General features: G+C 45.3%; 1 protein-coding gene across 1 annotated transcript in view; it reads left to right on the top strand.

The window, feature by feature from the left end:
• The window catches only part of NR6A1 (nuclear receptor subfamily 6 group A member 1), a 32120-nt gene extending 21375 nt beyond the window's left edge, over positions 1 to 10745 (top strand). The window contains exons 9-11 of the mRNA XM_060270605.1: positions 489 to 610; positions 2445 to 2597; positions 4316 to 10745. Coding sequence (XP_060126588.1) covers positions 489 to 610; positions 2445 to 2597; positions 4316 to 4404 — 364 coding nt within the window. The 3' untranslated portion in view covers positions 4405 to 10745. The remainder of the gene's footprint in view (positions 1 to 488; positions 611 to 2444; positions 2598 to 4315) is intronic.
• The last annotated feature ends 4968 nt before the right edge of the window (positions 10746 to 15713 follow it).

Genomic DNA, 15713 nt, shown 5'->3' with positions numbered 1-15713 from the left:
TTGTCCGCTGAGCTGGAGAAGGCAAGGGGCCAGGAGTAGAAACGGGCCAGATCTTTGGCCTTAGGTTTTAATCCGGACATGCCTGCTTGCAAAGGATTGACTGGGGTTCCCCTCACCCTCACAACGTGGGCACCTCCGTGTCAGGAGTCCCGGCCACTACTGGACCTTCATCCAATTCACTTGTTTAGTCATTTCGTCATGTCCGACTCTTCGTGGACCAGAGCACACCAGGCACTCCTGTCTTCCACTGTCTCCCGCAGTTTGGTCAGACTTACGTTGGTGGCTTTGAGATCACTGTCCAACCACCTCGTCCTCTGTCGTCCCCTTCTCTTTGTGCCCTCCATCTTTCCCAACATCAGGGAGTCTTCTCATGAGGTGGCCAAAGTCTTGGAGGGACTTTTCCAGGGAGTCTTCTCTTCTCAGGAGGTGGCCAAAGTAGGATCTGTCCTTCAGAATCTGATGCCAAGCTCCCTCCCTCCCCTCTACAGGTTCAGCGAAGAAGGGATGGAGGTGATGGAGCGTCTTATCTACCTGTACCGCAAGTTCAGCCAGCTGAAGGTCAGCAAGGAGGAATACGCCTGCATGAAAGCCATCAACTTCCTCAACCAAGGTGAGCAGGTGGGGGGCATAGCTGGCAAGTAATCCCTTAAGCTGAATAGGCTTCCTCGCGAGAAAAGGGGAAACTTGACAGCTATGGCGGGCGGTGAGGCTTCCCATCCCGCCTCTCCAGGAGCCGCCCTTTCTTTTCTATTTGCATTTTCAAAAAGAAAAAAACAGGAATTCAGATCGGAACAATTTCTTTTCATGTTCTGTCGCATGAGATTTTTCAGCTGTTCTCACACGTTCTTTCAATGCTGATTTCATTTCTGAAGTTGGCTTCGTTCTATAAGCTCTAGTCTAGTTTACAGTGGTACCTTGCAAGACAAAAACTAGTCATTCTGCGGGTCATGCCGTCTTACGAAATTTTCGTCTTGCGGAAACAAACGGCAGACGGCAAAAACAAAAAAGTGGCCAAAAAAATTGTCTTGCGAGACGCAGTCATAGAAAGCTTCATCTTGCAAGGCAACAAAGAATTTTGTCTAGCGAGTTTTTCGTTGCACGAGGCATTCGTCTTGCACGAGGCATTCGTACCACTGTATTTGCAATTCATGTTTTCCACTTTGTTTTTCGTAATGCAAGAATTCAATATTTTATTAAACACATAGCCAAAGTAGTACAACAGAATTATAAATGCAAGTGACATATCCAGGTGTAACTCAGAAAATTAGAAAAATTAGAATACATGTCATGTTCAATGCTATACCCTGTTTCTCATATTTTAAGACATACCCATAAAATAAGCCATAGCAGGATTTTTAGCATTCAATGAATATAAGCCATACCCCGAAAATAAGACATAGTGATAGGCGCAGCAGCAATGCCGGCCGCAGCAGGAGGAGGAGGAAAAAATAAGACATCCCTTGAAAATAAGCCATAGTGTGTTTTTTTGAGGAAAAAATAAATATAAGACATGTCTTATAATATGAGAAACACGGTACATTTATAATCCTGTTGTACAACTTTGCCTATATGTTTTGTAAAATATTGATTTCTTGCATTGTGTAAAATGAAGATTCTGGTGAAAGGTGAAAAACATGAATTGCAAACAAACTAGAGCTTACAGAATAAAACCAACTTATGATATCTGAAGTCGGTTTTGTTCTGTAGGCTCTAGTTCAGTGGCCCCAAACTAAGGCTGTTTCATCAAGCCATCTTTTTGGTTGATTGTGACATGGAAGGAGGAATTCTGGATTTGATTTCGAGGTGGATTTAAAAGAATTAATTTGGCTCAAAAAGCAAATGCAATTCTGGGCTGCATCAATAGGAGTATAGCGTCTAGATCAAGGGAAGTAATATTACAACTTTATTCTGCTCTGGTCAGACCTCACCTGCAGTAGTGTGTCCAGTTCTGGGCACCACAGTTCAAGAAGGATACTGACAAGCTGGAACGTGTCCAGAGGGGGGCAACCAAAATGGTCAAAGGCCTGGAAATGATGCCTTATGAGGAACGGCTTAGGGAGCTGGATATGTTTAGCCTCGAGAAGAGAAGGTTAAGGGGTGATATGATAGCCATGTTCAAAGATATCAAAGGATGTCATATAGAGGAGGGAGAAAAGTTGTTTTCTGCTGCTCCAGAGAAGCGGGCACAGGGCAATGGATTCAAACTACAAGAAAAGATTCCACCTCAACATTAGGAAGAACTTCCTGACAGTAAGAGCTGTTTGGCAGTGGAATCTGCTGCCAAGGAGTGTGGTGGAGTCTCCTTCTTTGGAGGTCTTTAAGCAGAGGCTTGATAGGCATATTTCAAGAATGCTTTGATGGTGTTTCCTGCGCAGCAGGGGGTTGGACTGGATGGCCCTTGTGGTCTCTTCCAACTCTTATGATTCTGTGATTCTTCCGCTCAGATATCCGAGGCCTGACCAACGCCTCCCAGCTGGAGCAGTTGAACAAGAGGTGTTGGTACGTCTGCCAAGATTTCATGGAATTCAAGTACCCCCATCAGCCCAACCGCTTCCCCGATCTGATGATGTGCTTGCCGGAGATCCGATACATTGCAGGTGAGACTCCCTCGGCGGTTGTCCTGTTTCCGCCGCCACCTCGTGAAGCTTGGAGGGAGATACTTCGCTGCCTCTCTCTGGCTGCGCTGCCAGCGTTTGGGATCCTCCTTTCCATCGTTCAGAAGTGCAGTCCAGGGCAGCGGTTGGGCTGGGAGGTTCCACCTTTCCTGTCCATAAGAACTTGGGAAGAAGATTCCACCTCAACATTAGGAAGAACTTCCTGACAGTAAGAGCTGTTCGGCAGTGGAATTTGCTGCCAAGGAGTGTGGTGGAGTCTCCTCCTTTGCAGGTCTTTAAGTGGAGGCTTGACAGCCATATGTCGGGAATGCTTTGATGGTGTTTCCCGCTTGGCTGGGGGTTGGACTGGATGGCCCTTGTGGTCTCTTCCAACTCGTATGATTCTATGACCCCTGACCATTAGGTCCAGTAATGACCGACTCGGGGGTTGTGGTGCTCATGTGCTGGAAGCCTAAATCTCAACACGGGACTAGATGGCCCTTGTGGTCTCTTCCAACTCTGTGATTCTATGATTCTATAACTTGCTGAAACAAACGAATAGCCCATCTAGGCCCTCATTCTGGGGGTAGTGGGGCCACCCTAGGAAACCCAGAAGCAGGAACCTGATCACAAGAGCTCTCCCTCTCCCTGTGGAGGCAGAGGTGGAGCATAGCCCCCATGAGTAATAATTTTATTATTTGTTCCCCAGCCACTCTGGTCGGCTTCCAACACAAAATTTAAATACAGTAAAATGTCACACATTAAAAAGTTCCCGGAACAGGGCTGCCTTCTGATGTCTCTCAGTTATTTTTCTCTTTGACATCTGAAGGGAGGGTGTTCCGTAGGAAGGGAGCTGCCAGATCAGTGCTGGATCTCAGAACGATGGGGGTGGAGACGCTCCTTCAGGTATACTGGACCGAGGCTGTTTAGGGCTTTCAAGGTCAGCACCAACACTTTGAACTGTGCTCGGAAACGTATTGGGAGCCAATGGAGGTCTTTCAGGACCAGTGTTATGTGGTCTCAGTGGCCGCTCCCAGTCTAGCTGCCGCATTCTGGATTAGTTGTAGTTTTCGGGTCACCTTCAAAGGTAGCCCCACATAGAGCACATTGCAGTAGTCCAAGCGGGAGATAACTAGAGAATGTACCACTCTGGCGAGACAGTCTGCAGGCAAGTTGGGTCTCATCCTGCGTCCCAGACGGAGGTGTCCTGGACACAGAATGGACCTGCGTCTCCATGGACAGCTGTGAGTCCAGAATGACTCCCAGGTTGCGCACCTGGTCCTTCAGGGGCACAGTTACTCCATTCAGGACCAGGAAGTCCTCCACACCTGCCCACCTCCTGTCCCCCACAAACAGTCCTTCTGTCTTGTCTGGATTCGACCTCAATCCGTTAACCGCCATCCAACCGCCTCCAGGCACTCACACAGGACCTTCCCCGCCTTCACTGGTTCTGGTTCTGATTAGAAAGAGAGGTAGAGCTGGGTATCATCCGCATACTGATGAACACCTAGCCCATAATTTGTAGGGAATTATTGGAACTTCCAGACGCCTAGTCCAAGCAAGAGATAACTAGAGCATGCAGCACTTAGCTATAGCTATTATTATTATTTATTTATTTATACCCTGCCCATCTGTCTGGGTTTCCCCAGCCACTCTGGGCGGCTTCCAACCAAATATTAAAAACCATACCGCTAACCACGATTGTGTTCTTGTCTCGATAGGGAAAATGGTGAGCGTCCCGTTGGAGCAGTTGCCTCTCCTCTTCAAGGCTGTCCTGCACTCCTGCAAGGCCGGCGTGAGCAAAGAGTGAGCAGCCTCCTTGGGAGTAAGAGGAGGAGGAGGCGGTACACGCAATGGACGGAATGGCTGCAGCTGGGCAGTGGGTAGCCTTGCTGTTGTGGCAGGAATCTTTGCGGGGCCGGTTGTTTTCTCTCTCTTTCTCGTTCTTTTCACTATTTATTTCACGACAAAGTTGAATGTATAATCTTCAACCCCCCGCGCACGGCGTTCCGTCCGATTGCGCAGCCGCCGCGTCCTCTCGCCGTTTACAGAATGTGAAGATGTTTGTTAACAGTGTGGGGTTTTTTTGTAGGGTTAGACTTCTTTTTTTTACCAGGGCAATAACTTTTAAGACTACCTCAAGGAGCAGCTGCTGTGCTCGCTCCTCTCTTTCTGTGTTCATTCTCGGAGGCCGGAATCTGCTCTCCCCTAGAGAAATGCCAAGTTTTGTGGTTGCCCTCCCCCCCCCCAAAATCTCTTCTCAGAACACCTCAAAATACACCCTCTTGGCACTCCAGAACCAGTCGCCACTAACCCCTCACCACTAAAGCACAAGGTTGCAAGGACGATGGCCAAGTCTTGGGAAATTAGAATATTGTCGAAAAGTGCATTTATTTTAGGAGTGCAACTGACCGTTTTTAATTTTCCTTTTCATTTTGAAAGGAATGATATGCCACCGGAATTAAACTGATAGTTACAATCATACAAAAAACTTTCTTTTGGAAATGCCACTGGAATAAAACTGATAGTTACAATCATACCAAAAACTCAACAAAAGTCAACATCGCTATGACATTTCATTCATTACACTAGCTGGCCCTGCCACGCAGTGCTGTGGCTCATCATTGATTCCATTCCATTTATAATTGACCCGCCTAATTGAAAACCAATCGAGGCTTTGCATTTCACGCATCTATCTCACATACCGGTTTCACCTATTCAGTTGCGCCACTGAAATCAAGGCACTCTTCGACGATATTCTAATTTTCCGAGTTTCACCTGGACATTTTGGAGGCTTGGCATCTTTCTAGGGGAGATCCTGATACATAGGTCGGCCCAGGAATTGCAACCGCAGAACTGAGCATCAGGGGGAAACTCGCAGGTCCCTCTCCCCACCGCCAACCCAACCTAGAGCTTCCTTCGACCTTTGGCGTTTTGCTTTGTGTGGGGGGAAAAGGGCTCCCTTTGCTAACCCCACCACCACACTCGACGCTGCTGTTGCTGATTCCAGCAAGCTCAAACGGGTAAACGGCCCTGCAGCGGCCAGCTCTTTTTGTGTGCGTCACAAGACTGGCATCTGCGCCCTTTTCCTTTTCCCCATTGCTCCAAGTAGCATTTGTAAAAAACCCACTCCCTGCCACTTTGAAAAGCCTTCTGCTTTGACATGATATACCTCAAGGGGTAGTGGGGGTATGCAAGTGTTGCGTGTCTTGTCTGTCTGTCTGTGTCGCAAAACTAGAACCTGCTGCCTACCAGAACGAACATTGGTGTTATTTTTGTGTTGTGTGTTTTGCTTTAAAAGGGTGGGGTGGGGAGAGCTGTCCAAAATACCTCCGATTGACCTATTAGTTACCTTCTGGTTTGCTGCTTCTACTTAGCCGGGATTCTATACATTGCACAAGACTGCGGAGTCTAGCCCAGGCACCCCCAAACTGCGGCCCTCCCGATGTTTTGGCCGACAACTCCCATGATCCCTAGCTGTAATGATGCGGGCTGCCTTCTCGCGAGTAAGACGCTCCCAACTCGGTGCCTGGTTTTGACAGAGTTTTATTATACAGGTGAAACTCGGAAAATTAGAATATCATCGAAAAGTGCATTGATTTTAGCAATGCAATTTCTTATTTTTTCTTTTTCTTTTAATTTCGACAAAGGCTTTCTTTTGGAAATTCCACCGTAATAAAACAAATAGTTACAATCATACACAAATCAACATCACTATGACATTTCATTCATTACACTAGCTGGCCTGCCACGCATTGCTGTGGCTCATCATTAATTCCAAATCGCTACAATCATACAAAAATCAACAAAAATAAACATTGCTATTACATTTCATTAAATTATAATATCTTCGAAAACTGCATTGATTTCAGTAATGCAACTGATTATTTTTTATTCTTCTTTCAATTTTGACAATGGCTTTCTTTTGGGAATTCCACAGGAATAAAACAAATCGCTACAATCATACAAAAATAAAAATAAACATTGCTATTACATTTCGTTAAATAATAATATCTTCGAAAACTGCATTGATTTCAGTAACGCAATTGATTATTATTTATCTTTCAATTTTGACAAAGGCTTTCTTTTGGGAATTCCACAGTAATAAAAAAAATAGCTACAATCATACAAAAATAAACATCAGTATGACATTTTATTAATTACATTCCATTTATAATTGACCCAAATAATGACAAATAATGACAATTAAAACAAATAGTTGCAATCATACGAAAATAAACATCGCTATGACATTTCATTCATTACACTAGCTGGCCCTGCCACCCGTTACTGTGGCTCATTAATCCCATTCCATTTATAATTGACCCCCCTAACGACAAATAATTACAATTACAAGAAATCAAGGCTTGACACATCTTGCTTTGCATGTCACGCATCTATTTTATAGATTGGTTTCACCTTTTAAGTTGCGCTACTGAAATAAATGCATTCATTTTTCGACGATATTCACCTTATAAGCTGCGCTACTGAAATCAATGGACTTTTCGACGATATTCTAATTTTCCGAGTTTCCCCTGGGCTTTATTCGGTCGCAGGCCAGCATAAGCAAAACATTTCAATAAATAGCAGAACAATAGGAATCATAAGCAAATAATTAGGAAATAAATGGGGGCCAAAACCAACCATAGAGTAAAACATAAAATACTGAATTAAGCATAGATAATGGGTGGATAAAAGTAATTAGAGGGATTAAAGGACTCCTTCAACAGCTATAAGGGATGGGGCTTCAATAATTCAGACCAAACAATCTGGGTCATGTTAGGACTGATTTGTAACATAGACCATCCTTCGACCAATATCTGTCACGGCAGCGCAGAATCTGGCGACTGAATACTGTATTTTTCGCCCCATAAGACACACTTTTTACGCTCCTAAAAAGTAAGAGGAACTATCTGCGTTTTATGGAGCGAATATGTGGTCCCTGGAGCCGAATTGCCCACGGGAGAAAAGCAGATCGTGCTTTTTGGGGGGGGGAGCTAAAGGCTAACAAGAGGGAAAGAGGGAGTTGAAAGGAAGCCGCTCACCGCTCAGCAGCTGATTGCAAGAGATCGGGAGGGAGATAAGGGACGCTAGCTCCCCTTCCCAGCCCCACCCCCTTGCCCAGGCCTCCATTGTTGAATGTTCTGCAGAGGCTGTTTGTTTCCCCAGGCTTATTTGATTATCTGTCTGGAAACTGTAGAAATGGCTCCCTTTCCTAGAGAAGCTGCAGAACTGTGAGTTGAACCCCATAAAAACAGGATTTTTTCCCTTTGCAAGGTAAGCTCAGCAACTTTGAGCTGATCCTCCAAAATGGAGCTTTCCCCCTTTGCAAAAAAGCTGCAACTGTGAGCTGACCCCCCCCCCAAAAAACAGGGCTTTTCCCATTTGCAAAAGAAGCTGCACATCTTTGAGCTGATGCTTAAAACAAAAACGGCTTTCCCCCTTTCCTCCTCTAAAAATTAGCTGCATCTTATTGAGCGAAATAGGGAGACGTGTTGTTCTGAAGCCTCTATTTAATGTCTGGGAGCAGGGTGAGGCCGACTGAATCCAGGCGCACACGCCAAAGGCTAATGCAGCGAGCCAGGAGGTAACTTGGGCTGTCATTAATTTCTCGTGCAACCAAGCCCAACGATGGCTTGTTTGGTTTTGAAAACAGGGTAAAAGTGAATGTATAATGCTTTGCAGACTCAGGTATTATGTGAAGAAAATAGGAACCGTAGCTTTAGAGACGTAGGGACCATAGTAGGTCGCTCGCTTAGATGGACTGGCGGATTTGGTTTGAAGGACACCGTACAAAGGTTGGAATTCTCTCTCAACGCTGTCTTTTGTTTGGCGGTCGTTTTGCAAAAACAAAAGGGGGAACTGTATAATAACACAGGTGAAACGGGGGAAATGAGAATATCGAAAAGTGCATTTATTTCAGTAACACAACTTCTTATTTTTCCGTTTTATTTTAATTTTGAAAAATGCTTCCTTATGGCAATCCCACCGTAATAAAACAAATAGTTACAATCATACACAAATCAACATCACTATGACATTTCATTCATTACCCTAGCTGGCGCTGCTATGCGTTGCTGTGGCTCAACATTAATTCCATTCCATGTACAGGTGAAACTCTGATAATTAGAATATCGTCGAAAAGTGCATTGATTTCTGGAATGCAATTTCTTATTTTTTAGTTTTCTTTAATTTTGACAAATACTTCCTTTTGGAATCCCACCGTAATAAAACAAAAATTTCACCTTTAAAGTTGCGTTACTGAAATAAATGCACTTTTCGATGATATTCCAATTTTCCGAGTTTCACCTGTATATCGAAATAAAGAGCATGTCAGTAAAATTCCCAAAATGGCAACAGTCCCAACAATTTGGCAAACACAGAATACAGGTGAAACTCGAAAAATCTGCGAAAAGTGCATTTATTTCAGTAACGCAACTTCTTATTTTTTAGTATTCTTTAATTTTGACAAATGCTTCCTTTTGGAAACCCCACCGTAATGAAACAAATAGTTACAATCATACAAAAATCAACAAAAATTAAACACCGCTATGACATTTAATTAATTACACTAGCTGGCCCTGCCACACGTTGCTGTGGTTCATCGTTAATTCCATTCCATTTATAATTGACCCGCCTAACGACAAAGAATGACAATGACAACCAATCAAGGCTTGACATATCTTGCTTTGCATGTCACGCATCTCTCTCCTAGATTGGTTTCCCCTTTTAAGTTGCACCACTGAAATCAAGGCACTTTTCCACGATATTCTAATTTTCCGAGTTTCGCCTATACGTTTACTGCTTTTCCGCAGTGAACTGAGCCCAAAGCGGCTTACAGTATACCAAATACATACTGAAATAAAGAGCACGTCAGTCAAATTCCCTAAATGGCAACAGTCCCAACAATTTGGCAAACGCAGAATAAATTCAATCATCCCCCCCCCCCCAATATACCTAGGCTTATTAAGTACACAAATACAAAACAGAAATGGAAGTTTACCGACAATAAAGTTTCTTCTAAGGAGCCTGGCTTAATGCAGCTTGGCGGTGAGGGGCAGGTGACATACAGGTGAAACTCTGAGAACCAGGCTGACCCACAGCGCAAGCTTCTTGGGGACACTGCGGCCAGGAAGCCAAGTTGCCATCCTTCTCCCTTTCCCCCTTCTTCCCGAGCTGACATTCCCCTTTTGCCATTCAGCGGCAGTCCTTCAAACCAACATTTCCTCTTGTGTTTTGTTTTGTTGCTGTTTATAATAAACTTGAACTTTTTTTAACCTTTTAATAAATATTTTATTTCTAAATAGGAAAAAACAACCAAAAAAGGTTGTGGGGTGGAGGGAGAGCCATCGATACCCCCTATCCCCCAACCAACCAACCACCCCACCCAAGCCCCTTGGCCAGGGGTCCCCAAAGTTACCTCGCCGAGGGCCGGTGACATCAGCGCCAAGCACGCGCCCATATGCGGTCGCCTGAACACCGCTTGTGCCCATGTGCACGGGCCTCCTCCGGACATGCGCCGGAAAGGATGCCTGCCCATGTGCACGAGCTATTGACGGTGCTCCCGGTGACCTGGGCGGGGGTTGCCAGGGGCCGGATAAATATGCCTCGTGGGCCGTAGTCTGGGGAACCCTGCTCTACCAGCTCTGCAACTACGAGTCTGTAGAGACCAGGAGGGCCGTGGAATTCCCTTCTTCCTCGGCCTCTGACATGGCAGAAGGGGAAGAGGGTGATGGGGGTGGTAACTGAAGTTATGACGCGGGTATTTTTTTGTATCTCTGGTGATGCTAGTCCAAAGGAACGCTCCGTCTTGCGGCAGCAACCTGCGGGGGGGTTTCTATGGGTTCTCTGCGCGCCCCTTGTGCCGCGCGCAGAAGCTCAGGGATATGTATTTAAACTGAACCCAGGGAAACCCTCCCCCCCTGCTGCAAGAAGCCCCTGTCTGGACTTGAACCCGCCCCACTCAGGGCACCCATTGACCTCAACTGAGCCGCCTTTGCGATATGGACGCGTTTGTTCTTTCTTTCGTATGAAAATGTTTGTTTGTACTAGTTGGCCGATAACTTTATTGACTCAAGTTTCCATAACAAAACTACCTCTTCTCGTGGGACATCCTGTTTTATCGTCTCAAAAGGGATTGTGGGGGGGGGGGAGAAACAGAAAAGGAACAAAGCATTTATCCCCCCCCCACTTCGAAAAAAACCTAAAACTAAAATAACCTTGCTTCCTCTTTGTACATGTTTCCGAGTGGAGATGCAATGGGAGATTTTGGGGGGAACGCTGCTTTGTCAAACTTCTCCAGAGATTCTACATTCCTCAGTGCTACAGGAGAATTCTTTGCCTCCCTCTCCCCCCTTGGGGCTGCGTCAGAAGGAGGTTGCATGTGGGGTGGAATGAATGGAAGAGAAGCCTGGAATAGAGATGTAAAGTTTCTGGAAATTTTGAAGCTTGGGTTTTTCCCGGGGGGAAAGTGGAAATTTTCAGAAAAAATGAAATAAAATATATGCTACATTATCACTTCTTTTTTCTTTTCCAGATTGAAAGTCATTCTATTACTTTAGAAACATAAAATAAACAGGTGAAAATCGGAAAATTAGAATATCGTCGAAAAGTGCATTTATTTCATTAGCACTACTTATTTTTTATTTTTCTTTTAATTTTGACATGCTTGCTTTTGGAATCCCACCGTGTTAAAACGAATAGACACAATCATGCAAAAATCAACACAAATAAACATCGCTATGACATTTCATTCATTACACTAGCTGGCCCTGCCATGCGTTGCTGGGGCTCATCATTAATTCCATTCCATTTATAATTGGCCCGCCTAACGACAAAGAATGACAATGACAACCAATCAAGGCTTGAGATACCTTGCTTTGCATGTCACGCATCTATCTCATAAATTGGTTTCACCTTTTAAGTTGCATTACTGAAATAAATGCACTTTTTGACGATATTCTAATTTTCCGAGTTTCGCCTGTAACACTGGGCAATTTTAATGGGCATAAAATGATCACAACTAGCATATTAAAAATTGATTGTATCCAAACAATTATTACAAACAGAATAATTGGCAGGGGGTTGGACTGGATGGCCCTTGTGGTCTCTTCCAACTCCATGATTCTACTAGCTGACCCGCCACGCGTTGCTGTCAGCCATATTTCAGGAATGCTTTGATGGTGGTTCCTGCTTGGCAGGGGGTTGGACTGGATGGCCCTTGTGGTCTCTTCCAACTCTAGGATTTTGTGATGTGGACAAAAAAACCCTCCACAAAACCATTTTTAAAAATTCAGAAGTAACAATTATTCATATTTCCTCTCCGCAGTATTTAATTTTTTTTTCAATTTTTCGGGGGGAAAACCCAAAAAAGGCTTCAGGAAAGAAACCAGGTTTTTTCCGGGCCTTCACATCTCTACTCCCAGCTGGAGGAAGGGGCGGGCAGCAGCAATGCCTCATGACCAAACAGTTCTGCAACATCTTTCCCCCTACAATCCCTTGTAATAAATCAGGGAAAAGCAGGGTGTCACCGTGACGTAACAAATAGTGAATGTTTAGCTGTTATGTTTCAACATGCTTGGAGCCAGAGCCATCTGCACTGCAGGACAGCGACAGTGTCCTGACCCATGCGGCGAAAGCCCAGCAGCCTCGGCTCCGAAGTTCTACTCCGTGACTTAACTACCTGTGGAAATGTGACCAACAAGTGTTAAATGCATGTGTTAGATATTTGAACTAATAAATGTGAAAATGGTTCTGCACTGCTTGGCTTCTTGAGCGTCCTTTCTATTGAGCGTCCTTCCTTCCATGTCCCACACCAGGGCTAGGCAACCTAAGGCCCGTGGGCCAGATGTGGACCAATCGCCTTCTCAATCCGGCCCATGGGCGGTCCAGGAATCAGCGTGTTTTGACATAAGTAGAATGTGGCCTTTTATTTAAAATGCATCTCTGGGTTATTTGTGGGGCCTGCCTGGTGTTTTGACACGAGTAGAATGTGTGCTTTTATTTAAAACTAGCTGGCCCGGCCACGCGTTGCTGTGGCCCAGTCTGTTAAATTGAGCCTCAGAGTCCTCCTTCAGACTCCCCTCACCTTCAGAGTCCCCCTTCATTTTGTTGAAATGTTTGACACGTTTTCTGTTTACACAGGCTCATCCCTGTGACTCCCCCCACCCGGGATCCCCTCCACCCATCCCCAGCTCATCCCTGTGGTTGTCCCCACCCTGTCCCAACCCATGAGGTATGCCACCCCCCCAGCCCCGGCTTATTCCTGTAGCTGGGCATGACCTATCCCACTCCCCCCTCACCCCGGCTCATCCCTGTGATTGGCCCCACCCTGTCCCAACCCATGACCTATCCCAACCCCTCCTCCCCCCATTCCCCACCCAGACGAGCCCCCACCTCCACTCGGCCCAGTCTGGAAAGCTGAGCAGAGATGCTGTGGAGATGGAAGGTTTCTTAGGTGCAGTAGCCGTCGCTAGAGGGCGCAGTTTTACAACCTCTCCTGTGCTCCCAGCATGTACTTTTGTTGTGATTTCTGAGTTCTGGAACACGGGGTTTGGGGTTTTTTATGTAGCCCAGGTGTGACATCTGTCTATGCAAACGCTTTATTCATCCTCTCGTATTCCTATGTGACGTTGTGTCCAAATTTGAACACAATCTGTCAAATAGTTTCGGGGGGAAAGTGGAAACACACCCACATGCCCTTTTTATATCTATATCTCCTCTTCTCTCTATATATAAAAATGTAGAAGGGCCATGTTTGTTATAGTCCACTTTTCTTGGAAACCGCTTGACCGATTCCGCTCAAATTTGAACATAGAGTTCCTTGCCAATACGAGAGTGTTTGCAGAACCTTAGATTGTTAAAATCCCACCCCTAATACACCTAAAAACAAGTAGGTAGCCGTGTTGGTCTGACGTAGTAAAAAAAAAAAATCCTTCCAGTAGCACCTTCGAGACCAACTATGTTTGTCACACGAAAGCTCATACCTATGACAAACTTAGTTGGTCTCGAAGGTGCTACTGAAAGGATTTTTTTTAATTTTGTTTTGACACCTAAAAATGTGATTTTCTCTTTTTTAAAAAAGGCAAAATATACCGCCCTCAAGTGGACATCAAAGGAACAGATGGCAAAATACATAAAGACAGACAAAAGACAAACATCAACTATCTTATTCCTTTCTTCATAATTTCACACACGCCACAGAAACGCGTGGCAGGGCCAGCTAGTTTTTATATATATGTAGATGCATCTCTGGGTTATTAGTGGGGCATAGGAATTTGTTCATTCTCCCCCCCCAAAGAAAAATAGTCCGGCCCACCACATGGTCTGAGGGACAGTGGACAAACCCATGGCTGAAAAAGGTTGCTGACCCCTGTCACACACCTATGCACACCGTTATATGGCTACGGGAGGGGGTGCTTGGAGAAGGGGGAATCTCCAGGCCTTGGAGGCTGAAGAGGCTTTCAGCAGTGGTGGCAGGATTCATCTCTGTCAAGCTGGAAGCCACCTTTGGCACTGACGGTCACAGTGGAGCACAGCAGGTTAGGTTAAAAAATGTAAAGGTCCAGCCATTAGGTCCAGTCGTGACAGACTCTGGGGTTGCGGCGCTCATGTGCTGGAAGCCTAAATCTCAACAGGACAGGATCACACTTCCAAATGACCTTCACAGATTAGACAACTGGGCCAAAGCAAACAAGATTAATTTTAACGGGGAGAAAAGTAAAGTACTACACTAGGGCAAAAAAATATATGAAAGGATGGGTGACACCTGGCTTGAGAGCAGGACATGTGAAAAGGATCTGGGAGACTTGGTAGACCACAAACTTGACAGTAAAAAATGTGATGCAGCCAATGCAATTCTGGGCTGCATCAATAGGAGTATACCATCTAGATCAGATGCGACCCTCCAGATGTTTTGGCCTACAACTACCATGATCCCTAGCTAAAAGGACCAGTGGTCAGGGATGATGGGAATTGTAGTCCAAAACATCTGGAGGGCTGAGCTTGAGGGCATCCTGAGCAAGTTTGCAGATGACACCAAATGGGGAGGGGTGGCTAATACCCCAGAGGACAGGATCACTCTTCCAAATGACCTTCACAGATTAGACAACTGGGCCAAAGCAAACAAGATGAATTTGAACAAGGAGAAATGTAAAGTACTACACTTGGGCAAAATATAAAATGAAAGGCACAAATACAGTATGGGTGACACCTGGCTTGAGAGCAGTACATGTGAAAAGGATCTAGGAGTCTTGGTAGACCCCTAAGTTGACGTGTCAACAGTGTGATGCAGCATCTAAAAAGATGAATTTTAACAAGGAGAAATGTAAAGTACTCCACTTGGGCAAAAAAATGAAAGGATGGGGGACACCTGGCTTGAGAGCAGGACATGTGAAAAGGATCTAGGAGTCCTGGTAGACCACCAACTTGACATGAGTCAACAGTGTGATGCAGCAGCTCAAAAAGCCAATGCAATTCTGGGCGGCATCAATAGGAGTATAGCATCTAGATCAAGGGAAGTAATAGTACCACTGTATTCCGCTCTGGTCAGACCTCACCTGGAGTACTGTGTCCAGTTCTGGGCACCACACTTCAAGAAGGATACTGACAAGCTGGAACGTATCCAGAAGAAAGCAACCAAAATGGTCAAAGGCCTGGAAACGATGCCTTATGAGGAATGGCTTAGGGAGCTGGGTATGTTTAGCTTGGAGAAGAGAAGGTTAAGGGGTGATATGATAGCCATGTTCAAATATATAAAAGGATGTCATATAGAGGAGGGAGAAAGGTTATCTGCTGCTCCAGAGAAGCGGACACGGAGCAATGGATTCAAACTACAAGAAAGCGTGTGGGATCCTCCTTCCCATCGTTCAGAAGTGCAGTCCAGGGCAGCGGTTGGGCTGGGAGGTTCCACCTTTCCTGTCCATAAGAACTTGGGAAGAAGATTCCACTTCAACGTTAGGAAGAACTTGCTGACAGTAAGAGCTGTTCGGCAGTGGAATTTGCTGCCAAGGAGTGTGGTGGAGTCTCCTTCTTTGGAGGTCTTTAAGTGGAGGCTTGACAGCCATCTGTCAGGAGTGCTTTGATGGTGTTTCCTGCTTGGCAGGGGGTTGGACTGGATGG

This window comes from Zootoca vivipara, chromosome Z (assembly GCF_963506605.1).
Source record: "Zootoca vivipara chromosome Z, rZooViv1.1, whole genome shotgun sequence".
NCBI lineage: Eukaryota > Metazoa > Chordata > Lepidosauria > Squamata > Lacertidae > Zootoca > Zootoca vivipara.
The sequence above is the reverse complement of the archived record's forward strand: the minus strand, read 5'-3'. Positions and strand labels throughout refer to the sequence as shown.